We start from the raw sequence: 26,777 nt of genomic DNA on the forward strand, positions 1-26,777 counted from the left end.
TGGCACATGTGCACACTTCACAATGTAACAATGACAGCATTCAGTCTCCCCTAGAAAATGATCTTAATAATACAATTAATTACTCAGCTTCTCTCCTTTGAAGTACTTTTTAACGTCTTCCTCAATTCCTTGTTTATTCTGTAACGCACACACATATATATATATATATATATGTGTGTGTGTGTGTGTGTGTGTATATGTATGTGTATGTATATATATATATATATATATATATATATATATATATATATATATAAAATAAAATGTATAATATAAATCCGTGTGAACTGATACTGTATAAAGATTAAACTATCTTTTGTAAATTAAACTGGTGTACCTTCTATCTGTACTACATTTTAAGAGTTTTGTTCTAACTCTTGTTTTTTTTAATGCTTTCTTTAATCAAACATTCCAAAATAAGTGATGGCTTTATGGTGTAATTATATTTAAGCATGATTTTATTTCACTACATGATAACTGTTATTGTTAAAAATTACACAGAGGTAGTTATCATCCCTTTTTCATTTAAGAAAAATATATTTTATAGCAAAAAATAAAATAACATCTAAAATGTTTAATAAATAATCATCTAAGAAAAGTTTTCATCTTATTATATTTCAGTAATACATGTGAGCTAAGACTGTATGGGAAGGAAACTTAACCTTCACTTATGTTCCATGTTAGGCCCAAAGTTTGTTCTCACAAACTATAAAGTTCTAAAATTCAGTAAATGATATTTCTCCTTGTGGGATGTCGTTCACTGTGGCTCAGAGTCAAGTTTGTGAAGTTGTTGTCTCTGCAGAAGGTTGATGGTCATTTGCATTAACCTCAAAAGCTCCCACAAGGTCCTTTACGCTGCAGGCTGTTCGAGGCTTTTCCAGGCTGTCTCCTAGGGCCTTCATCTTCCGAGGGTTAGTATTCAGACTCTTAGATCTGAGCGCCGGGTACATTCTGTTTTCAGCTACTAACAAGTGATCTGTGTCTGCCACTTCCTTCTCTTCTGTTTGAATCACCTCTCTTCCTCGTCCATCCTCTTTGTCCTCTCTTCCCCCTGACCCTGGCGTTACTTCAGAATGCTTCTCTGCAGATACTCTGGGCACGTGTCCAAACAGGCAGGGATGAACTTTGTATTCAAAGCGAGGCGTCCAACGACCAGTCGTTGGTGACCTGCTCACCTGATCCTGTAAGCTGCAGGGTTCTGATGCCCAGGTGTCCCCTTCTATTCTTAGTCTTGGCTGTCCCACTGGAGAATAGACCATGGTGCTCCAGGCCCTACTTTCTGGTGAAAGTGAATTTCTAACCGCCCCCGTGGGATACTGCCGAAGTGACTGGGCCCGCTCCAGAGGATAGGAAACCACTGTCTCCAGCCTTGTCTTCCCTACCATGACGCCGGCTCGCTCCAGTGCTGCATCCAGCAGGGAATGTGGATCTTTTGGCGGGTGAACGGAGGTCAGTCTTGGGCCTCGAGAATCCTGCCCCTCCTCCTGTGGATTGCAGGGAGAGATGAGGATATCCACACTCGAGGTAGAGCGCCTCCTTTGCTGTAGGGGATGCACATTCAGAGTGGTACCAAAACACTGGACCTGTGGAGGCAGCAGGGGCTCAGTTCCACACAGGCTGCCGTGCCTTTCAAGACTGCCCTGTCCTAGGTGCTCACCCATGACCTCCTCTGAAGCTGCGCGCTCCTCCGCATCCAAGTGAAAGCGGTATAAGCTGTAGCCATCGTTGCTGTTGATGCTGCTTTGGCGGTGCAGGAAGCAATCACCCATGTTCGAGCCACCAGAACGTGTCCGAACCAGGTCAGAGCGTTCAATTCCAGCCAGGCGCTCCAAGGCACGCATCATACGGCCAGAGAACTCCTCTAACTGACCCAAACGCAGGTCCACTGTCTGCAGAGAGGCCTTCATGGTGTGCTCCCTTTCATTGACTTCCTCCAGACGCATAGACATGTTCTCCACCCTGTGCACAACAACAGTAGCAATATAGCTCAATGTACTGTATAATACACACAGTACCGTGCAGAAGATCATTTTTCACTGAATTCATTTTCATTTGAAAACAAATTATTATGTTGTGTTATTAACTGTTCAGTGTCTGGAAGACTGCAGATCTTCCATACTGCATGCTGTGAGGTGAAAGTAGCTAATGAGCTATTGTTTAGCGTTATGCTGAAACATGTCATTTTATATGAGATATTGACATAATAATTAGTTTAACATATCATTTTTAGATAACAGATCACAGCATCACATGTTAAGGTGATCTGAAATTACAACAACCTGACACGAATTTAGACGTGTGTGAGGGTTCAGCTATGCAGCGTGATGCCAAACAAGAAGATATAAGCTTCCATTCCTTATTAGCCACATTCAGCTCTGGTGCAGAACCAGCGACACTAATGAGATTTTTGGTGAAACTGTCGGACGCATCATTTTCTGTGCTCAATTTTACTTCTAGCTATATAGGTGGTCTGGATGTTCCCAGCATATCTCCCACTTTTGGAGAGGAGGAATATATTTCAAGTGCTGGTCAGTAACATCCTTCTTGCAGGTCACGTAACCAGAGAAGATGGTCAAGTCTTTTAAGGAACATAGGCTGAGAAAAGGCCCCTGTACTATGAGTTTGAGCTAAGTACCTTTCTGAAGTGACTCGGATGCGTTCATCGTTGGACGACTGCTCCTCGTCCTCCTTCTCTCTGAAGTACTCCTCCACACACTGCTCTTCAAACTCGTACAGGTTCTTCAGCTCATCAGGACTCAGAATCAGTTCTGAAAAAGAAGTGAGTTTAGCAAATTAAACCCCCTGCGCATCTTTTAGAATATTATAAGCTGTTACAAGCAGTAATAATAAGCAGTGAGAAGGACTAGGAGATGATTTACTGAGGCCGCGGTCTCTTTCATCCAGCTCCCCTTCCTTTTTCTTTTTCTTACAGCGGCAGCACAAGCGCTTCAACACAATGTAGATGTGGCTGAAGATGATGAGGGGAGGAGGAAGAACTGGTCGGTCATGGAAAGTCATGATGAGCTGATAGCGCTGGAACTTCCACACCTGGTTCGAGATGGACTTCACCTCAAAGAATGTGTTGCTGTTCAGAACAACATCATGTTAGGTGTGCTGCTTTCAGGATGGCTACTGGACAAAACGATGTCCAGACATGGCTAACTTGAGCCACTGAATGGAGATCTGTCCAGCAAACTCAAATAAAAACAAAGATGCTTCATAAATTACTATAAAGTTTTTAATTAAAGGATTTTAACAGATAAAATAAAACTTTATCTATAATGCACAGAATATTTGATATCCATCATATATGGATAAGAAGTTTGTATGCAATTAATATGTATTATTATTTAAGTTGTTTATTTGAACTTATTTCTTTCCCTTGAGGTCCACTTGTGACATTTTTGTGGTTTTAAAGCAGTCAAAAAACAGTTATAGTTTCCAATCTGTCTTTAACCCCCTAAAAATAAACTAGATACTGTGCCTTTAAGAGAGAAGAGTACAACACCTTTGTTCTGACTTTTCCCCTTAATTTCTATATGTAGACCCTAGGACAAGAGTGGGAAAGGTGCTTTCCCAGAATACTCCATTAAAGGAATGACAGTTGACTTTTCCATATACGGGTTCCTGGTCATTTCTTGCCAGTATTTTATTTTTTACTCACTTAAATACAGCGATGAGCAGATTAACCAGTAGGATATTGGCTACCAGCAGGTAGCAGGCCATGATGGCAGGTGTTAGCCAAGCTCCAGGGATACATGGTGGCAGTTTCTTTCCATCCTCATCGTACATATTCTCACCACAGGGCGCTTTGGAAAGAAGAGCTCATTTAGATTGCCACTTTAACATGACCCTCCTATCTGGTTATTTAATATACTTAAAAAATATTACAGTTTCTACAGAAGGGATTGTAGCATAGTGGGGCAATACTTACGGTTGATCTCCATTGCATAGACTTATTGTTGTGGTCAGCACAGAAAACGTTATAAGAAATGAAAAGAGTTATAAGAATAAAAAAAACGAACAGAGAAAATTAGAACAATTTCTGGGTTTATCATATAATATTAAACAGTAACGCCTGAACAAAAAACAAGATGCATTTTAAACACAAAGTTAATTACATGCGTTAACACGAAAAGTAATATAACATGTCATAGCAGCTCAAACCATCGTTGACTAGTAAACCATTTGAAGTGTAGTATTTCAACACCAACAGAGGGAGCAAGGAAGGGCACAATCACACGCCCAGTCCAGACCACACGATTCAGAGGACAATGAATGGAATATGAGTCATAAGATGGTGAAAATGTCTGAGGCGTTCCTTAGAAATCGTGGCTCCTGAGGGCTATAATTACACATGAAGGGCTAGAATGGAGTTGGAACGGATCATTCGTCCATGAATCAGGAAACGGAATCTTACTATGAATTCTAGTCTTACGGTCTATCGAGTCTGCAAACACCTCTCCATAGATCATCCAGTAGGGCATGTAGAAGATGTTCCTGGCCAGACGCCAAGTCGGCTCCTCATCTGGATGCAGGATGGCCTGTCGTGCTACGCCAAAACTCATCAGCACCACCAGCATGATCACCACAAAGTACAGCATGTCAATCATCTGAGACACACACACACACACACACACACACAAAACTTATGAATACAATAAAAGAAAGTAAAAATGTATATATTAAAATAAATATCTGAAAATTAAGCTTGAGAAGAAATAAGATCAAATAAAAGATACAGAAAAACAGATAAATGGAAAATACAATCAGGAATGTCTAAATTAAACCTACAATGCTGTTCTCAAAAAAGTTGGAACGCTGATATAAATGATATGTAAATAAAAAACTAAATGCATTGATGTGCAAATCATTTAAACCTTATATTTAATTGAGCATTGCACTGATAACAAGACACGACATGATTTCCGCAAATAATTTCAAATTTTGATTCACAAAACACTTTTCCACTTCGCACCAGTCTATCTTAAGCAAGGTGAGCCCAGAGGATGCAGCAGCGTTTCTAGATGCTGTTTATATCTGGGTTCTTCTTTGCTTGGGGGTGATGAACTGTGTTCACAGTCAGTGGTTTTCAGAAGTGTTTCTGAGCCCATGCAGTGATTTCCACTACAGGATCATGTCTGTTTATAATGCAGTGCTGCCTGAGGGTCTTGCATACAGAGATTTCTCTGCATTCTCTGAATCTTCTCATATTATAGATCAAAGATGATGAAATTCCCAAGTTCTTTGCTATTTTCTGTTGATAAAAGTTATTCTCAACATGTTGCACTGTTTGCCCTCACATTCTTTCACAGAGTGGTGAACCCCTCCCCTTTTGTTGCCCCAGTCCCAAAAAAAAAAAAAAAAAAAAAATATATATATATATATATATATATATATATATTAAAAATAATTATTACTATGTAGAGTAATTCATAGGTCCCAGGATGTGAAAGCAAATGCCTGTGATGTTTTTATAGGACTTCCTTTTTGAATCTCTCTCACGATTCTGGTGACAAATCCTGAAGGTGGGAGATACTTTTGAAAAACCGTATTGAGGTGTGAGTGCAGATAGATTTTATTTGTAATTCTGTAGATCAGTGACTAGGCTAGCAGTCAGGATTTCCTAAATGCTGTAAAACCTCCCAATGTCTGTATGATGCATTTACATAATGCATGCTTGGTTACTGTATTGAGAGAACACTGATGAATGAAAACAAACTATACAAAATCATGAATTCTGTTAAATCAATGAGGCCAAGAGATACAATAATTAATACATTACTAAATAAAATGACAAAAAAACATATAAAACACTGGTTTTAGGCTGGAACGATTTAAATAAAAGGAGGCTAAGCCGTGTTTGTGGCAGCAATACCGTTTTTTTAATGAATGTGGAAATTTAACTGGAAGCCAGTGTAAGGTGGACAAAGCAGAGGTTCTTTTCTTCTCCATCAGTTACCTCGTTACTTTCAGTGCTCACCATTTTGCCAATCATCATGACGTATGGTCCTAAGTACTTGTTCACTCCGAAGATATCAAGGACCCGGATGTACCAGAAGATGATGTCCACACAGTAGATGACCCGCCCGTAGCCCATGTAAGGCTCATTCTGTAGCCGAAGCAGCAGGCCCAAAAGGAACGTGGTAATGGCAACCAGGTCAGTGATGTTCCAGTACTCTTCTAGCCACACGTTGATCTTCTGTTTCAGCTTCCCTGGCTCGGACATGAGGATCTAACGCATACAGACACATCAGATTCATGCCTCTTAATTCTTATATTGTTCTGCTGCTCACATGTTTTAAAACAGACTTGGCTTTCACCTGTCTAACTTTCTCCAGTCCCAAAGTGATTATGTAAGAGATGACGATCCACTCCTGCAGTGATGGCCATCGCTCCATTTTCACCAGGATGATGTAATTATACAGCATGAGGTACACAAGGTAAGCAATCTGTGAAATATGATGACGGCAGCATATTATATGTAGAAGTTTATGCAATACGTATTGCATGCGCCACTCTGGGCCCAGTTTCCCAAAAGCATGTAACGACTGTATTAATTGGTTGGAAGAGGGTTCATTGTGCTAAGCTTGCTCTACCAATTAAAAAATCACCTTTGCCCTAAGATGCTGTCGGAAAGCCCAGCCCTAAAATATGTTGTATAGGCCTCTCATGAAACAGACTGAAGATATTTTGAAGATATATTGAAATCATTACTTGATAATAATAGAGCAATTTCTGCAGATTCTGTGGAATATCACGTACCGTATTGAACCAGAACTTGGTAAATGGGGCATTATAGAAATAATAAATCTTCCTCCCAACAGGAACTCTTTTGTGCTTCTTTTTGGTATCCTCTTCATCGCCTTTCTTGGATGTTCCATCCGTGTTCACAGCTCCATCCTGAGAGATATTGACATCCTCAGCTCAGATTTACCGTATCCTATTTCTAGAATTTATTTCCCTTTTACTAGATTTATAAGTAACACCTACTTTGTAGACCCACCTTACAAATGTACATAATAGCCTGTAAAACATCTGCTGCTATGAACAGTTTGTTTTAGCCTCTCATTAGTTGTTTCTGACCAAAGGACGAGGACAGGGGTAGGATGATTCTAAGGGCCTGTGACAGACAAGCGCTCCTGAACATTGTAAGAACATTAAGTGTGTTTCTTCAATAATAAATAATTAACCCATCATGTACTTATAAAACTAATGGTTTCTTTTCTTGCTTTGGGCAAAAAGTAAACGTCTAGTGTGTCTGTGTTTTGAGTAACAACATATCCAAAAATGTCTGCTACTAGGCCCAACAGATGCAGCTCCAGGTTCAACAGCCATGTGTGCCCATCCTCATACACCTACCAATGAACCAGCCCCACCCCCTTGAAGTAGATGAGCAGCATTGCATTGAATGACATATCAATTGGCGTAACTACAAAGTGTCTGTGGGAATTTCTTTTTGTGTTATTTTGAAAAAAGATCAAATTATTTTCAATGATGAATTAAAATACTGTAATCATTTTTCCATAATTCATTTTCAGATATGGCTATAACTCTTGTGGCTAATTCTGAAGCCTCAGGCTACTGTTTAAAAAAGCCAGCTGGCTATCAGCAATGTGGCCAAGCTTGCACTCAGTTTTATGCTGCTGTTGCCCACACATTGGCATGGCCTGTGGTGGTGAAGTGGTGTGACCCAGTGTGATTAATATCTTTTCATGGGGCCCAAATTCCCTGGCAGTAACCCCCGGATGGGCTATTGTCTGTAACTGTATGTCTACAAAGTAAGTATAAAGTATCTATAAAGTAAGTAACGTCATAACGTGGCCAGTGACTGACAGTCTAAAATGAGTGTTTTTAATAAATTGGATTGTGAACGTATATCCTGTAGTGTGGTGATTCCTTTGTGATTTGTGTAGAAAGTCATCTCGTGTTTTACCCCCTGATGTAGTCAACATTGTCATACTCACTGATCAAATTGAGTTCTGGACATTTGTTACTCTGTATTTTCGTCCTCTTACCTTGCTGGATTTGGTATCTTCCTCCTTTTCTTTTGCCTCCTCTGTTTCTTTGGAGCCATGGTAAGACATGTCATCCCCTATCCGAAAGTCCAGCAGAAGAATGGCAGGAGGAAATATGATGCCCAGAATCACCTGCAAAACACACCCATTTGATCTTATACAATGCATGCTGTTGTTTGTTTAATTATTTTTAATTCTTTATTAAGTATGTGCATGTGTGTATACCTTTAGGCCACTGCTCTTGCCCATTCTCAGGCAGCCCATCCACATGTCAGTGAGTAACATTTGGCTGCAGGTGTGAGCAATGAAGTCTCTGTGTTTGGCAGCCACAGCCAGCTTTAAGCATGTGGAGTTACTCCAGTTCTTCAGTTCGTAGGTTAACAGCTTCATGGCTACCTGCTCATCATGCTTATAGGACTGATCCAACAGCTCATATGCTAACTGGCCAAACTCCCTAAGAGAGAAATGAGAGAGAGAGAGAGAGAGAGAGAGAGAGAGAGAGAGGTTGTAATAGAAATAGTGTAATGGAAAATTAAAAATTCTATACTTTTTAAATATAGTCACCATTTTTACATTTATCTGTTCAAAACTGAGCATAACCATGATAATTATTAACATACAATATTGTATTATCAATATATTTTTCCCTTTCCTTTTTAGAAATATCTCATAGATTCACATTGCTGGTGTACACTTAGTGACTACAGCCCATCTATTGCCAGGGACAATTTGTGATACCACTCATCAGTGGTCAGTTTCTGACAAACAACCAGTTTTGGCTAGAAATTTTGGTTGGTGGATCATTCCAACCTAGCAGTGATGCTGACATGTAGAAACCCAAGCAATACTACTACGTCTGATACACTTATATCAATGTAACACCCAGTTTCCCTTTCCCTTTCCTGGATCAGGGCCTTGTTGTGGACTTGTGTGATCTAGGGATCTTTAGAGCTAAGACGTCAAGAGCAATATGCTCCTGGTAGGATCTCCCAGGATCAACAGGTCTGGAGTGAAGACCCAGGCTAACTCGATCCAAAAACTCCATGAAAAATGGACACAGAGAAACGTGTATCCTGCCTGGAAGAGGGACACCAGGACCTACCCCTGGAGCCAGGCCTGGGGGTAGCGTTCCTAGGCGAGCGCCCAGTGGCTGAGCAACCCGTGTAACCGGCCAGGCGCAGCCTGAAGAGGCAACGTGGGGAGATCATGTGGGCCCACCACCCGCATGGGGGAGCAAACTCCTGGATAGGGGTTGGTCCCCCTCCTACTCAGGGGTTGCACAGGGTGAGAGGCGCCGGGAGGGAGTGGGGATACTCATGAGTCCCTGGCTGGCGGCCGTGCAGTTGGAGTTTGTTCCGGTGGATGAGAGCGTCGCCTCAATGTGAATTAAAATCACAGAGAGGAAACTCTGACTGTTGTCTGTCCTTATGCACCAAACAACAGGTCAGAGTATTCGGCCTTCTTGGAGTGAGTGGGCGGGGTTCTGGAAAGGGTTCCGCCTACGGACTCCATAGTCTTACTGGGAGTCTTCAATGCTCACGTTGGCAATGACTGGGAGACCTGGAGAGGCGTGATAGGGAAGAACGGCCTGCCTGATCTAAACCCGAATGGTGAATTGTTATTGGACTTCCGTGCCAGGCATGGATTGTCCAAAACGAACACCAAGTTCGAACACAAGGATGTTCATAAGTGTACATGGTACCAGAGCTCCTTGGGTCAAAGGTCAATGATCGACTTTGTTGTTGTTTCACCTGACTTGGGACCATATGTTCTGGACACTCAGGTGAAGAGAGGTGTTGAGCTGTCAACTGATCGCCATCTGGTGGTGAGTTGGATCAGATGGCAGAGAAGACTGATGGTCAGACGTGGTAGGCCCAAGCAAATAGTGAGGGTGTGCTGGGAACGACTGTTGGAGGCCCCTGTTCGGAATGATTTCAACTCCCACCTCCGGGAGAGCTTTTCTCATGTCCCAGAAGAGGTAGGGGACATGAAGTCTGAATGGACCCTGTTCAAAACCTCCATTATGGAAGCTGCCAGGCGTAGCTGTGGCCAAAAGCTTGTGGGTGCCTGTCGGGACGGTAACCCAAGAACCTCCTGATGGACACCGGTGTTGAGGGAGGCCATGAAGCTAAAGAAAGAGGCCTTTAAGGACTGGATGGCCCACAACTCCCAACTCAGGGGACTCAAGGACTCCCAACTCAGCAGATAGGTACCGACAGACAAAAATGGTGGCAGCTGCAATGGTGGGAGAAGCAAAATCCAGGGCATAGGAGGAGTTTGGTGAAGCCATGGAAAAACACTTTCATTCTGCCTCAAGGAGGTTCTGGACAACTGTCTGGCAACTCAGGAGCAGTTGGGGTGGCTGTGCCCAAGCTATATTCGGCAAGGGTGAAGAGAAACTCTGACTTCAATTGAGGATATTGTCAGTCGGTGGAAGGAGCACTTGGAGGAACTCCTTAATCCGGGAGACATGCCTCCCTCATGGGAGTCAGAGCCTGAGGCTTCTGGTGTCTCAAGTTCCGTTTCCCTGGTGGAGGTCACTGAGGTTGTTGGCAAGCTCCTTAATGGCAAGGCACCCGGGGTGGATGAGATTCATCCAGAGATGCTTAAGGTTCTGGATATTGTGGGGCTGTCGTGGCTAACACACTTCTGCAATATTGCATGGACCTCGGGAACAGTACACTTGGAGCGGACAGACCGGGGTGGTGGTTCCTATTTTTAAAAAGGGGGACCGGAGGGTGTGTGCCAACTATCGGGGTATCACACTGCTCAGCCTCCCTGGGAAAGTCTATGCCAAGGTGCTGGAAAGGAGACTTTGACCAATAGTTGAATCTCAGATTGAGGAGGAGCAATGCAGATTCTGTCCCGGCCATGGAACAATGGACCAGCTTTTCACCCTCTCACAGATTGTTGAGGGGGCATGGGAGTTTGCCAACCCAGTCTACATGTGTTTTGTGGACTTGGAGAAGGCTTACGACCGTGTTCCCCGAGATATCTTGTGGGAGTGAGACCTGTGTTCGTATACTCAGCATTAAGTCAGACTCTTTAAGTGTTAGCGTTGGACTCCGCCAGGGTTGTGCCCTGTCTCCACTCCTGCTCGTGATATTCATGGACAGAGTGTCAGGGCATAGCGGGGGTCAGGTGGGCATTGTGTGTGGAGGCTGGAGGGTGGCATCTCTGGTATTTGCAGATAATGTTATTCTTTTGGCTGAATCACATGGATGCCTCCAGTGCTCACTGGAGCAGTTTGTAGCTGAGTGTGAAGCATCTCTGAGTCTGAGTCCATGGTCTTAGCCTGAAAGAGGATGGCATGCCCACCCCAGGTAAGGGGAAAGGACTTGCCCGAGGTGAAGGAGTTTAAGTAGCTTGGGGTCTTGCACCAGGGGGCACCAGGCACCAAGACCCCAGGGTCGTCCTAGAATCTGCTGGAGGGATTATATCTTCAAGTTGGTCTGGGAGCAGCTTGGGGTCCCCAGGAATGAGCTGGAGGAAGTTGTGTGGGACAGGGTTGTCTGGGATTCTCTGCTAATTGCTACCGCGGCCCTATCTAGACTAAGCGATTAATAATGATGATGATGATGATGATGATGAACACCCAACTCAATGCCGCTACCATTGCTACAGTTACTGCTGTGCTGAGCCACCACCCAAACAATATCTGGTCAATAACAGCCTGGTGGTCAGAAACCAATGATGAATGGGGTACATTCATGATTCATGGAGAAATAATGCATGTCAACAGCAGTAGTTCTCAATCCAGTCCTCTGGGACCTACACCCGGTCCATATTTTTGCTCTATTTGTATGTGTTGGGAGTTTGGATCAAACAAAAAATCTGGACTGTCTGGGGGTCCCTGAAGACCAGTTTGACAACCACTGGGCTACAATATGCTTTGTTGTACACCTATTTAGTGTTCCAATTGGATAAGCAGGACTGAGAGTGGAAATATAAGCTAGACATTTCTAATAAAGTGGATGGTCGTAGATAGATCTCAGTGCTGATCCTGGAGTGCTTTTTCCCTGCACAGATTAGTGTTTTCCTCCTAATTAGCACATACAATTCAACTCAGGAAGTGTCTGGTTATTAGCTGATTGGTTGAATCAAGTATGTTGGAAATACTAAATAATACTAAAATGTGCAGAACAAGGTCACTCCAGGACCAAGATGAAGGCTCTGTGTGTAGGGGTGATCCCTCACTTTGAATTGTTGTCCAAGTCCTGAGAAATATCGTCCACCAGCTCGCTTTGGGAAGATTCGTGGGCCATCGCCTTGTACAGCTTGCAGGCCACCAACGCTTTGGCCATGGCCTCTTCACCCCGCTGCCACAGAAAGAGTGCCATCTTCTGACGCTTCATCAGCACGGCCCACACCATCAACTCGTGAAAGGGGTACTGGAAGCGGCTGACCTCTGGATCATCCACATCAATATCGATCTCCTCCTCTTTCTTCTTCTTCTTTTTTTTGCCTTTAGGCCGTGGGTCATCATCCTGTAGGGGTCGGAGGACAGCAGAAGGAGTCAGATCAACAGTAAAGTTGATTTCAAATATGCCAATAACACAATTGAACTATTTTTTAGGGATATGTCTAACAAGAAATGATAGGACAGAAAAAATCTTACCTCCATGCCCAGAAGTTTGAGAGCTTTGGGCTGTAAGGACACAGAGAAGTTGGTAAATGTTGACCCTTATTAAAATCACTAGATTTTAGATTAGAGATGAACTGTGTGGAGTTTGGGTTTATCTCAGACAACACTGATCAAACTGTGAACTCTAGTCTTATAGCGTTGGTTTGTCTCAGAGAGAGAAGAGAGAGGCTCCAAAATCTCAAACAGACTTGCATGTGGTTTTTGAATCTGTATTACATGCAATTATTTATAAAATTGGACTACATTATATTACTGAAGATGGTTTGGTGCAAGTGTGGATTCTGCAAAGTGTTAACATGGTGGCTGTAAGTTTACATTAGCCTTCTAGCTCCAGTTCAAACCTGACAACAGATTTTAGACACCAAACATGTCTTGGCTCATCAACGTCATCTGTGGTAAGATGAAATTAGATTTTGAGCCAAATTGTATATATTTTTTTATGACTGAACACAGGTTCACTTACTCTTTTTAGGCCATACAGGTTATTGTAGAGGGTACGAAAGCTCTTCCTGGTATAGTTACAACGATATGCTCCACCCATGAGAAACTCCAGAACCAGTCCAATGTCAATTAGGGTGATCTGGTAATCTGGAGGGAGATTTCCCTGAAAATGGAACGATATTGTGAACATTACAAAATTGTTGCTATATCATTATATCAACTTATCATCCATAAAAACAAGCAGCCAGTCTGGGGCTTAAATTAAGCTGCTGAAAGGTTTAAAGTGAGTTCGCCAACTGCTGCTTTTAGACATATAAATCTGACTTGTTTCAACACTGACTCTTTCACATGCACACACACACACACACACACACACACACACACACACACACACACACACACACACACACACACACACACACACACACACAGAATGATAGAATTGTTAACAGCATGTACCTTTTTAACATCTCTGACCACAAAATGCAGTGTGTTAGTTGGCCCCAGTCTCTGTAGAACAAAAGCAGTTAATGGAACAGAGCAGACAGGGAAAAGCATTAGGAGCTCCACCTGCTATCACTTAGCACAGCACCTACCCACCACCGCCCGGCAAAACATGCAATTCATGTTTTGTAAAACAGAGTCTGTTGTGTTTAAGAACACAATAAAATTTCAACACCATTAACCGCAACACCACTGACAGACAATACAATCCACTGCCACTTTAGTTTCACTCACGTCACAGTGTATCTAGAAAACTGCAGTATTGCAATGACGTTGTCATTTTTATAACTTTTAAAAACACTTCATGTTTCACGTAACTGACAATCTTTCTGCAGCACAGAGAGCTCTCAGTAAAGAGATTTCACTGTGGACAAAGTATTTGTCTATTTTTGGGATATTGCCACAAAAACCTTGATTTACAGATTTCTGTTACTGTAACATCACTATAATAAAAGTATGGGACATGGTTTATAATTACAATTCAACTGTATTTATATAACTTTAATCATTTTAACCGTGGACAAAAATCTTTTTACAATTGAAACTAAAAAGAAGCATCAAAAAAGTTGTTTCACAGAAAATAATGCTTTTCTTCAGCACAACATGACTAAATTTCACTAAAATAAACATTAAAAGTTGGTTCATTTAGGGATGAAATGAAGGAAACACAGACATCAGCTCTGTGTCTTTGTTCTCATCTTCATGAGTTTAAAGTTGTGGGGCACCGTTTGCACTGCGATGGTAGAATGACTCTAAATGTACACATTAAACCATAAACATCCGCTAAGCTACATGACCGGGGAAGTTGGGGGCTTTTGTCCAATTATATTGTGCTTGCTGATAATATTGTCATTGTATGTATGTGTGCACTCACTGTGTTATAGAGCTCCTCCAAACGTGGAATGGTGAGGAAGTGGTGAATGTTAACACCATTCTCGAGGAGGAGCTTCACAAAGTCCACCCTGTCCAGCACTAATGCATCCATCATTGCTTGCTCCAGGGAGTTCACCTGACAGGCACAAACACACACACACACACACACACACACACACACACACACATGAGAAACAACAAGGAAACCCACACCTTGATACTAAGGTGGTGATTCCACGGCATTAATTTGGAATGTGAAAATGGATTACAATCAATTATAATCAAATTAAATACACTCCTTTATACCACAATGACTTTCTCAGGCTAATTTCAGACGTAAAATGCAGGCCAATGTATTGTTAATGTCTGCGTCCCTCCCTACTGGGCAAATCTGGATGCTGTGTCTTGGGAAAAATCAAACTGTGTGTCCGGTGAAGCTAAAGTGCAATGCTTGTAGCAGAAGATATATGTAGGTTTCAAAGTGAGCTTTTAAAAAATGTGTTTTACAATATTATACTATATTTTGTTACTAAAATACCTAAAAATGCAATTTTATTTGAATTTTATATGTTGCCCCTCTCTTTAGGGATGTGCACGAGTAGTCAGTTAACATTTGAGGTCCTATACTGTATATATCAAATATCTCTATCTCTATATATCTATATATCTATACTGTAATCACTACTTGGGTTTTTGTTACGTTTTATCATGGAAATACACAAGCTAGCAGTCAATTACTGAATTAAAAGCAGCGTTTTTTCTCATTTTGGCAAGTTATTTACAATGTACGACCCCCAGACACCAGTGCCTTAATGTGAGCACGTTGCAAAAGATGCCATGTAGAGAGATGGCAGAGATAGTGTGGCTATATCACTACCTACTCAGGGTTTTTAAGGCCTGTCTTACTCGGTCCAGAGACGATCTGCGCCCCCTGTCTGATTTGCACTGCACATGCGCACCGTTGCATGTGGAGCTTGCATTATGTGGTGCATTACACAGTGGTGCTTGATCTGTACCCCTCATGCCTGTATTTTACTCTAGCTGGACTAGACTAGGTCTGGAAACTGAAAATATATGTCTCTGACAAATAACATGGAATTACATCGTCCAATGAGGAGAAAGCACCTCGTGTAGAAGACGACGAGTCTCCATCAGCATTTGTGACACTGGTTAGCTCCAGTATGGGAGCCTGCGTAACTCCTCCAACATGAAAAACCTATTTCACTTGGCTGTTTCTGAATAATAAAACATGTTCATCTGCCTGCTGCTATATTTCTGTTCAACACCGGTGCTGTTATCTAATAAGGGGCAGTCATGGGCTGGAGGTTAAGGAACCAGACTTGTGATCGGAAGGTTGACCGTTCGATCCCCATGAGCAAGTGCAACTATAACCCCCAGCTGCTCCCCGGGCACCGTGGATAGGGCTGCCCACTGCTCCGGGCAAGTGTGCTCACTGCCCCCTAGTGTGTGTGCATTCACTAGTTGTACTTGGCTAAATGTTCCCATTGTGGGACTAATAAGGGCCACTTAACTTAGTCTACAGCCATACGTCACTTTCTGTGTTTTATTCTTCAATCTCTTTATTCTTTTTTTGATCATTGTTTTTCCTTTCCTGTGATTAGCTGGATTTATGAAGTCTCATGGATTGCAATATTTTAAAAAACGAATTATATATATATAATAATTCATTTAAAAAATATTGTAATGGATGGATATATATATATATATATATATATATATATATATATATATATATATATATGCAGACATGTATTCTGAATCTAATAATAAATGTCAATTATGATTGTCATGAATGTCAATTATTGACATTTAATTATTGTCTCTGGTGAGTTACCAGCAACATGATGTGTTTTGTATCTACAAATAATTTTGAAATATACTTAATTGTGGTGAAATCTGACATTTCATGATGGATCATATTGGTTCTTGAAAAACTGCAACTGAGCTGAAAGTCTGAGAGGCCTAAGATTGACACCTATGCTTAACACAGGACAGTGTGAAGTGGGTGTTACCCAGTTGAGCAGCTCTAGTTTCCGGGGGTCCGTCTCCTCAGGTGGTTCAGGTTTAGGTTTTCCTCTTCTGCCCTTCTTGGCCCGAGCTGCTTTGCTCTTGCTGGCGCGGGTTCCTGATGGGCTTTTGGGCCTATCTTGTGGTGGGGCACCCGAAGTGGGTAAAGAACCAGCAGGCTGAACAGATATAAAACACCTCCGGTTAGCAATGTTTACACATACAGTCATATGAAAACGTTAGGTGCCCCTAACTTATTCCTGTACGAAAATGAAAATGCACAACGTATGTGTATGTGTGCTGTAACTCTTGATATCACCCACAGGCCAATGCTGGCCATGAACAAAAATCTGGCTCCGAGCAATGTCCACACGGTTCCAAGCCAAGGCCAGACTTAGCTGGTCTGGGGCTGAAGCATTTGTACCTTAAAACAAGACAAATTCACCAAAAACTCAACAAGTTACAAGAGGAAACGTGCAAATTCATTTTTTTACCACAATCGAATGCAACAAAATTATTCACAACTACAACAAAACAGTGTCCTTCCTTTCTAGCTATATGTAGAGTCACGTCCATAAGTATCTGGACTATTTTTTGTAATTGAGCCTCTGTGCACCACCAGGATGGATTTGAAATGAAGCAGTAAAGACGTGATTAAAGCGTAGATTTCAGTTTTAATGAATGGGGTTTAACAAGTGTAAGCGTGAGGGTCCGACGTAAGGTGGTTGGATAGCTCCTAGTTTAAAGAGGAAGGAGGATGGAGACGGATTTCTCTCCAGCAGCATCCGTTCTCATTACTCGAGCCTCACGGTCTCGTTCTTCACTCTTCTCTTCTCTCTTTTTCCCACAACTTCCTCTTTTTCCCACATCACGTGATTTCCCCAAACCGATCACAAGACAGAACAGATATTTGTGACAATAAACGAAGAATAATTTTCTAGTCAAGTGATTCAAGTGATTTACACTCTTACACTGCTAGAATTTAAACGTTCAAACACGCCAGTAGAAACCATCCAAAACTACCACTCAATCCATCAGCCCAAATTCAGCTCTTACACAAGTACTATTAATGAACAATTATTAATGAACTCTTTAGGAATTGCAGACATTTTTACATAGTCTCTCCATTTACATGGTCTCTCCACAGGCTCAGCATTAATTGGATAAACTACTAATTATAAATACAAGGATCATTTTTAATACTTGGATGCAAATTCTTTGGCTGAAGTCTGGAACCCACAGACATCACCAAGCGCTGAGTTTCCTCCCTTGAGATGCTTTGCCTGGTCTTTATTGCAGCTGCTTGTTTGTGGGTCTTTCCTTCTTTATACTCTTCACATCATTCAGGTACAAGTTAATCTCTGTTTCATCTGTCCAAAGAATTTTGTTCCAGAACTGGGCAGGCTTTTTGTAGATGTTTAGAAGTCTAACCTAGTCTTTCTGTTCAAGAGTGCTATCAGTGGTTTGCATCTTGAGGTAAACCCTTTACATCTACATTAATGAAGGCGTCTCTTAATTCTAGATTTTGACAACGGTATGCCGGCCTCCTCTAGACCGCTCGGCTGTTCTTGACTGGATTAAATGTTGTGGAGGGATTTTTCTTCACCATGGAAAGAATTCCGCAGTCACCCACTGTAGCTGTCTTCCCTGGTCTTCCAGGCCTTTTGGTGTTGCTGAGCTTGTCAGTGCAGTTCTTCTTTTTAAGAAGGAACCACACTGTTCATTTGGCCACTCCTAACATTTCTACCATCTCTCTGATGGATTAGTTTTGTTCTTTCCACTTAGTGATGGCCCCCTTCGCTTACATCAACATCGCTTTGGACCGCGTACTCTGAGCTCCCATGGACAGCTACCAAATGTATATTCACACATGAAATCAATTCAAGACTTTTTTCCCCTTTTTATCTTCTTGTTATTTCAATTTGTCCTAAAATAATAGACAACAAGCCACACCTGGCCGAGAAACTGCTTATCAATCAACTGCCTAATTACTTCTGAGCATGTGAAAATGTAGAGATCATTTCAAATCCACTGTAGTGGAGTGTAGATGCAGAATGTCCAAATACTTGTGGACCTGACTGTATGTAGCTTCATGTTTTCAGCCACTCTTCATGTTCTACACCTTGAATTTGAGCAGCCAATATCTTCCAACATTTTACCTTTGAGCAGAGCAGTTAAGATGGCCATCTCAATGTCCTGCTGTCCCTCAGAGCCCATTCGGAACACTGTGATCTAAGAAGCAAAGTTGGAAGCGGGAGACAATGAAAAGCTGCCCACTAGCATGTGGCCCATAGGAGCTCATTTGCTGGACAAAAATAATGCAATTCTTTTTCACACGATTTGTTGCGGCATTTCAGTCTGATTACATGTTCCAGTCTGATTACATGTTCCAGTCTGATTATATGGTCCAGTCTGATTACATGGTCCAGTCTGATTATATGTTCCAGTCTGATTATATGGTCCAGTCTGATTACATGTTCCAGTCTGATTACATGTTCCAGTCTGATTATATGGTCCAGTCTGATTACATGGTCCAGTCTGATTATATGGTCCAGTCTGATTACATGTTCCAGTCTGATTATATGGTCCAGTCTGATTACATGGTCCAGTCTGATTATATGTTCCAGTCTGATTATATGGTCCAGTCTGATTACATGTTCCAGTCTGATTACATGTTCCAGTCTGATTATATGGTCCAGTCTGATTACATGGTCCAGTCTGATTATATGTTCCAGTCTGATTATATGGTCCAGTCTGATTACATGGTCCAGTCTGATTATATGGTCCAGTCTGATTATATGTTCAGAAACTGGTAGTTATTCTGATTTTTAGCTCATTAAAAAACAACATCCATCCAAACGGAAATACTGTGAAACTGGAAGCGATTAACGATGATGATGATGAGGATGATGAGGATGATGAAACAGAAATGAAAATAAGTATCATACAGTAATTAAATACTTGTTTAATTACTTACTAAGTATTTATTTGTACTCAGCTGGACCTAAACCAACCATTTACGCAGCTGCTTATGATCTGCTTCTGATCATTATCATTTGAGCGCTTTCTTTGCAGGCTTGCATCCAAAAAGCCTTTGTGCATCTTTTTAATGAACACCAGCTCGTCTACATCACTGTGAGAAAAACAACCCCAGAGTTTGATGTTTCCACCTGTGCTTTTCACAGAGTGCAGTCTGGCTGGAATTCTCATCCAGGGTTTCTCCACATAGAGTGTCTTCTTTCACTTTGATGTGATGATCCTCTCTTGAAAAAAATATAATTGTGTTAAATATTTTATGAAGTAACCTACAGAACTTCTTTAGAGTTTGTTCAAGTGTTGACTTGAGTGTTCAAATACGTCTTTGGGCCAAAACATATAGGAATTATATTTTGGACATGAGGGATTATAGAGGGTGTACACCCACGATATAGAGGCAGGTTTACAGTTACTGATTGTAGTCTGTCTGTTGCTCCTCGCTACCTTGTCCTTCAATGGCAAGGGACTCCCATTTGCACTGGTAAGAATACATCAGGCACAGTAGTTGCTGCGTCTTTTAAACACCTTAGTGTCACTGCTAGCTTGAAAATAATCTGCCAACCAACATCATCTAGCTTACAGCAGTCTTGTGGTCAGAAACTGACCACTGATAAAGGGCTAGAGGATGACTAACAAAAATCGATTAGAAAAAAAAAATAAATAAAAAAAACATATAGCAGCACTACTCATGCCAGTGCAACACACACTACCATGACACTACCGTGTCAGTGTCACTGCTTTGCTGAAAATGCTCCACCTCCCAAAGAATATCTGCTCCGTTTCCACCGTTGGATGTGGTACAGAGGGCTGTGAATGAGCTGTACATGCATCTGTAGTCAGTAACAATATATGGCAGGTGTTTGGTAGGTGTACCTGATTATTTGATTATTTCATGTGGTACACACACACACACACACACACACACACACACACACACACACCCACACACACACACACACACACACAAACACACACACACACACACACACACACATTTTCTAAGCCGCTTCTCCCTCATGGTCGTGGAGGAATGCTGGATGGGCGGAAGGCAGGATATACCCCAGACAGGTCACCAGCCCATCGCAGGACAGACAGACATACACAATCACACCCACACACTCACACCCAGGGGCAATTTAGCACGTCCAATCGACCTGACTGCATGTCTTTGGACTGTGGCAGGAAACCGGAGAACCCGGAGGAAACCCACACAGACACGGGGAGAACATGCAGACTCCACACAGAGAGGACCCCGGTCACCCGGCCGGGGAATCGAACCCAGACCCTCCTCGCTGTGAGGCGGCAGATATAAATATATATAATATTAAATTGATCATTTTTTTCTGTACAGGAAAGGATATGTCTTCACATATCACACAGAGAGGATAACGTGTGGATGAGTTGGCCAGTGAGGAAATGACTCTTTTTGCTTCCTGCATCACCAGTGAAAGGTAGTGTGAAGACATTTTGGGAATGGGACCTCTTAGTGTCACTTACATGCAGATACTCTACATTTGTCACAGCCCACAGTTAATAGAAGAGTGCGCATCATCTGTACCTGACAGGATTGGCACTTTCATTAAGACAATAGTCTGGGAGCTTATGGAGAGGCTTAATAGGGGAAATGATGTTGAAAGCAGTTTGTGATTTATGAAACACTGTATAATGAAGAGTGAAATGCAGTCGCAGAATGACAGTGAAACAACATGTAAATGAAAGCAATGTTTATTGTAGGGTCTGCAGCTCAATACAACAAGAAAGTGTTACTATAAACAGAAGAACATGTTCATTAAAAGACTGCACTCAGTACTAGATTGTTAATAGGTCTATGGTTCTCACTCCATTTACTCACCAATTCTCTCTTCTTCATGCACTCCATCACCATGAGGAAGATCTGCTGAGCCTGATTACGGTTATAGTTGAAGGTTTTCTGAATAGTCACCAGAAGCTGGTCTCGAACACTCTCATTGACCAGGCTGGAATTGATGAATAAAGGCAGTTGGAGTTGATGATGTACTTAAGGCACAAAGGCATAACTAGGATCTTATGGGCCTAGGATCTAACTAGGATCTAAGGTGCTCCCATACAAAGTTTTCCTTGAGTGAATAAAAGAAAAATGACAGTGCAATTTGCTTGTTCACTATCCCCCCCCCTCCCCCACTGGTGGTAGTCAAGTCACTGCTGAGGTATCACGTTCACACATGACTCACCCATCTTCTTCTGCATATTTATGGGCGAATGAGATGATGTCCGAAGCTCGGCCGCTGCCATCACACACCACAACCGGCACAGGAGGATCTTCTCTGAGGCTCTCCAGCACAATGGTGATGACATTGGGTCCCCCTTCCAGAATCAGACACACCAAAGGTACTCCTTGGCCCAGACCTGTAGACACAACACATCCACCCATGACTATTTAGAAAATAGACCAAATCTTTGCCTTTTTTGGTACATGGTTAATTGGATGGAATTTGGATGTAGTATGGGATGACAGCTGGGCCTCCCTTTGCTGTCCCTGCCTCATCAGGAGCTCCAGGCATAGGATGACAAAGGGAAACCCAGGAGGTCACAGACAGGACAATCCAGCACAATCCACCACTCACAGATGCCACAAACATGCATTGAATTTATGCTCTCATCATGCTTTCTCAAGATCGCCATTGTACATCAAATAGTGTTCAGTGGTCTTCTGTAAAGTCGTCTAGATTAAACTCTTAAAAATGAAGCTTCCTAAAAGGTTCTTGGCTTCATAAGTGAAAACATCAGTGTATGTAATATAATATGATATAATACTCGTTTTCATATCATTTTCATCAAGACATCGTCAAGACAGTTGCTCTAGATACAAAGACTTAAAGCAAGTAAAATACGAACAAATGAAATAAGCTTCTTTCTAAAACGATCTCAAAAGGATAAATATTAGACATATTGACTAGACATAAAATTTCTCTTGCCAATATCTCATTTTTTGCACTGTAGATCTTTAAAAATCTTTAGGAAGTTCTTTAAACTGAAAACAAGTGTTAGATGTCTCTTTAGTAAAATGGTTCTTTCAGGTACTGGAAGTGGTTCTACTATGGTACTGCTTTAAAGAACAATGTGTTACCTTTTAAGATCGCATAAGATCAGGATTGCTCAACGACTTACGTGTATTGATTTTCTGCAGGGAGATGTGTTTCTCCAACTGTCGGCGGAGGCGGACCTCAGCACCGTACTTGCCGTGAGTGCCATTGTCAGCCAGGATAAAATGAGAGTGGCTGCTATTAAGCACTGAGAGCTTGCTGAGAGGGTTGGACATGGTTTGGTATGGCCGACTCACCTGAAAATACCACAGTTGTGGTAAATCATTCATAAAAGTACCTCAGAGTACATTCCAGGGGCCAAATTCTCTACAGACAAAACAGGGGTTTCCTTGAAAATAATGTGTGATCTTAGGAGCTGTTTACAGGATTTTGAAGTTCAGACTTACATCTCGACCAATAAGGTCCTCTTTATTTTCCACAATACCCCAGGGTGCAATCCCAATGGCGCAGACTCTACCACGCGACTTTGAGGAATGATCTTTTAGAGCATCTCCTACATGGCGGATCACTCCTATCCATAGCGAAATGACAAAAAGAGGTACACAGATTAAACTTCATAGTGCAGATGATTGTTGAACACAAATCAGTATCGCTATAATGTAGAGAGGAACTCACCAGTGCTGACTCCTCCTGTGAAAATCCAAGCTCCAGTGGTGACCGCAGCTTTGATCAGGCCTTTCCCAAACACTTGCTTGAGTTTGGGCTGCAGGTCGAAGTTTTGAAGGCCACCATGCACTGAGATGAGCAGAGTGGGCAACTCCAGCTGCCAGTCTTTTACCATCAGATGTAGCAGGTTATCAGGCTTAGTGTCATAAGACACACGGATGTACTGATGGACAGATAAAAATCGAAGCTAATTAGTACTTCCTAGAAATGCCATGGATTTATTTCTGCTGACTTTCAGGTTTAAAGGTATCATATCATAGAAAAAAATTCCAAAATGCTGTATATTGAATTGTTATAGTTTATATATATAACAGGTTTTTTTTAAACAAATTAAAACTGACATACAATGGAAAACACATTTTTCTCTGTCAAAAAATGTTGTAATATTATTTATTATAATATAGCATTGGTATTTCTTGTACATGTAAAGTCCATTCCCAACAATATAAATAATGGAAAACTTTTTTTGAAAGTGGTCTATAATGCGCTTTGGAACAAAACTCTTCAATTATGTCTGTAATATTTAAAGCTTTCGGTACCATGGCCTTGTTGGCATGCCCTCCTCCCTGAAATTCGATGATACCAAAGGCATCGGTGGACATGAGCTGTGTGTGCTTCACAACAGACCATCTCTCCTGTGGAGGCTCGACCTGACCCTCCTCTGCGCTGTTATTGGCGGCGGCTGCAGGAATAGCCGTATGTTGACTCAGCAGCTGACCACAACTGCATCTACAAAAGTCATAAAGCACAAGGAGTGAATCTTAAGTCACGGAAAACTCTCAATCTATAAAAATTCATAGGGTTGCTAAAGTCATGTGGCAATTGTGCTGACATAACACCCAAACTGGGGCAGCTCCAGCTACTCTGGAGCATGTATATCTTTCAGGAGGATTTCTGAGAGGGATTAAAGCTCTATGGTACGGCAGGATTTAGCTTTTAATGTTTTAATTCTGTCCCCCAAAGATTAGGCACCGTGGAGAATTTATATTTTTAATATAAAATGTATAATATTTTAGAGACCAAAGCCAAGCGCACTTCACAAGGTACTTCTGGGGTGCACTGGGGTGACTTGTGAGTTGTGAGTTGTGAGTTGTGAGTTGTGAGTTGTGTATATGTCTGGTAATTCTATAAAAAATGAACATGGAATTGAACAAATGAAACAGAACACTGACTTGGTGGGTTCTTTGCTGCTGGGCAATATGTAAATGCACTCCCTCTTCTGAAAGGTCCGCTCAATCCACACTTTCTGGGCCTGTGGAACATGAAAAAATCTGGCATGTGTATATTCTGTTCATATTACTATTTTGGTCTCATAAATCTGCAGCAAACAAACAAACCACAAAGCGCATGCTGTGCACTATCCTAACACATTCTCTTATTTGGATTTTTCCATGTCATTTATCCTCTTAGCTTACGTATAATCCTCAGTAACCACCAGGTCTGGATAAAACAATGCTACGATCTAGGAAAAAATATCTGTGTATGTGAATAATAATGTAGTAATTATTGTGATTAATTTGGCATTTCCTGGAACGTTGACAAATTTGTTCGTTCGAGATAATGGCAGATTAAGCTCACGTGCAGACAGATTACCCCGTTATGCCTCCTATATTTCCGTTTTACTCTCTCGCTCTCTCTTCCACATACACAGACATCTCATCTATATACATGCATACATACATACACATACATGTGTGTATATATATTTGAAGTTAAATACAGCTAAGCTTCAATGTTAATGGTTAAAAAACAGCAACATGGGCATAAGGCGTCAAATCAACAAGCCTCAAATCAAGACCCTTCTTAGCCTGTTTTTGAGATGAAACAGACATGAAGTCACAGCATATTTGCTCTCATAACTTCTTACAAATACAGAAATCTTCAAGTCAAGTCAAGACATAGAGTTGCCCCTCAAAGCACTGCACAACGACTAATAAACTCACGAACTAAAGAATGCGTTTTTCTGCCCCAACACTTCAAACTGGCCTCAGAGAGTGTAGAAAGTTAATATTTACCATTCATGAAGTCTGCAAAGGAGCGAGGAACACATCTCAGACCAGGCTAGAACCCTGCTCCTTCTACCAAACCCCACAGTTGCTGTCCACTCTCAGACACACCACTGCCGCTGCCTTTATGCATCTCTTATGAGGACCATGTGAGCTGGCCTTCAGCCTCAAGTCTCATGACCACTGCTGAAGGTAATCCTCTGAGAACCTCATGACCAACTCACAGCCACACAACCACCCCACTCAAGCCCATTCAGTAGCTAAGGAGCCACAAATCTACTTGGATGGCTACCACAGTAATCTCTAAGTTTTCTTCCAGTTCCTTCCTTCTGAACAACTGGTGATAATAATTAACGGCCCAAATGAACGAACTGAGTCCAGAGAATGAAAGAGATTGTGTAGAATGTGTCAAGAACAACAAGAACCCATTAGACTAGGGGAGACTTCTGGGTTCTCGCCTAGTCTACGCCTACAGTATGAAAGGGAAGAATAGAATGTGAGAAAACATAATCAGAGATGATCAATGGCAAAGTGTACCAGCGCTTGCAATGGACAACTTATTGATGATTGGCTAAAAAAACCACAGTACAGTGAAAGATTTCCCCAACTACTCTCTTGGGAGTAGTTTATTTAAGTCCAGTCTTGTAGACTCTTAAGGACAGCAATGAATTGCAAATTAAAGTTCAATAAAAGATTTAATTACAGAGTAATGTAACTTTTGTCTTTAGGAAAGCAAGAAGGCAGGAACAACTAAGACACTCCAAACAAACAAAAAAAGGCTGCAAAATGCAAAAGCACCAAAACACAGTGTCCTTGGTTCAGTCTTACTAAACCAAAATCTGTGTGTGTTCCAAATTTCATCGTGGGATATGTATTTCAACATCTGTCGGCAGCTCTGCTTTTGATGACTTTTGGCCCTGAGTCATTTAGAACTACATAACACCCAAATCCTGATAAACACAGATTTTGGATTCCCCTACCATTGAACAGTGAGGCATTAGCATCTCTATCATCTAAGGGTGACCATCCACAAGCGCTTTTGCCTGGCAGGACCATTCAAACTGGATTCCAGTTCCCAGTACTGCTACACAAAGAATAAAGCTCTCTCTCAGAGCAGCAGTATAAGGTTTCAAACCTCCACATATAACCGAAAGGCTGAGATAACATCTCCAGCAGCACATCCTGACTTTAACTGAGAGCATCAGGTTATAAAAAGATGGTTCTGTTTCTCGGTTTCCAACATCACTTCTAACTAAATAACTTTGAGGGCCTGTTCAACTAAAGTGGAGCTATGTGTGCTGTTGCATGTCCGTGTTTTCCGTAATGATGCACACGGTCGCCCTGGTTCGGCTAAGCATGTGAATGAGCTACAAAAAATGAGTTACAGTAAAAGGCCTTACACCAGCCAAGTCTGCTAGTGCAATGCGGTGCACAGCACAATGCAGGGTTTGAGCCTTTTCATGAAACTATCTAATTA

The 26,777-nt window shown here is 41.7% G+C and overlaps 1 protein-coding gene across 2 annotated transcripts; it reads right to left on the reverse strand.

Annotated features, from left to right (window-relative positions):
- Positions 1–620: 620 nt before the first annotated feature.
- trpm1a (transient receptor potential cation channel, subfamily M, member 1a) lies at positions 621–25,424 on the reverse strand. Of its 2 annotated transcripts, XM_017721562.1 has the most exons (27): positions 25,310–25,424; positions 24,467–24,546; positions 23,834–24,023; positions 23,244–23,457; positions 23,015–23,139; positions 22,693–22,864; positions 21,756–21,930; positions 21,398–21,521; positions 18,669–18,741; positions 16,833–16,933; positions 16,515–16,688; positions 14,483–14,617; positions 13,564–13,614; positions 13,127–13,267; positions 12,637–12,666; positions 12,216–12,505; positions 8,244–8,472; positions 8,019–8,150; positions 6,766–6,903; positions 6,324–6,452; positions 5,984–6,235; positions 4,439–4,613; positions 3,935–3,955; positions 3,665–3,809; positions 2,880–3,085; positions 2,636–2,768; positions 621–1,959 (listed from the first exon to the last, which is right to left on the reverse strand). In XM_017721562.1, exons 1-27 carry the CDS (start codon positions 25,310–25,312, stop codon positions 774–776), a joined length of 4,824 nt encoding a protein of 1,607 aa, XP_017577051.1. In that variant the 5' UTR covers positions 25,313–25,424; the 3' UTR covers positions 621–773. The 2 variants fall into 2 exon arrangements, with proteins under 2 accessions (XP_017577051.1, XP_037401234.1); XM_037545337.1 differs by lacking the exon at positions 25,310–25,424 and having other exon boundaries at positions 4,421–4,613.
- Positions 25,425–26,777: the final 1,353 nt, after the last annotated feature.

The sequence above is a fragment of the Pygocentrus nattereri genome, chromosome 15 (assembly GCF_015220715.1).
Source record: "Pygocentrus nattereri isolate fPygNat1 chromosome 15, fPygNat1.pri, whole genome shotgun sequence".
Lineage (NCBI taxonomy): Eukaryota > Metazoa > Chordata > Actinopteri > Characiformes > Serrasalmidae > Pygocentrus > Pygocentrus nattereri.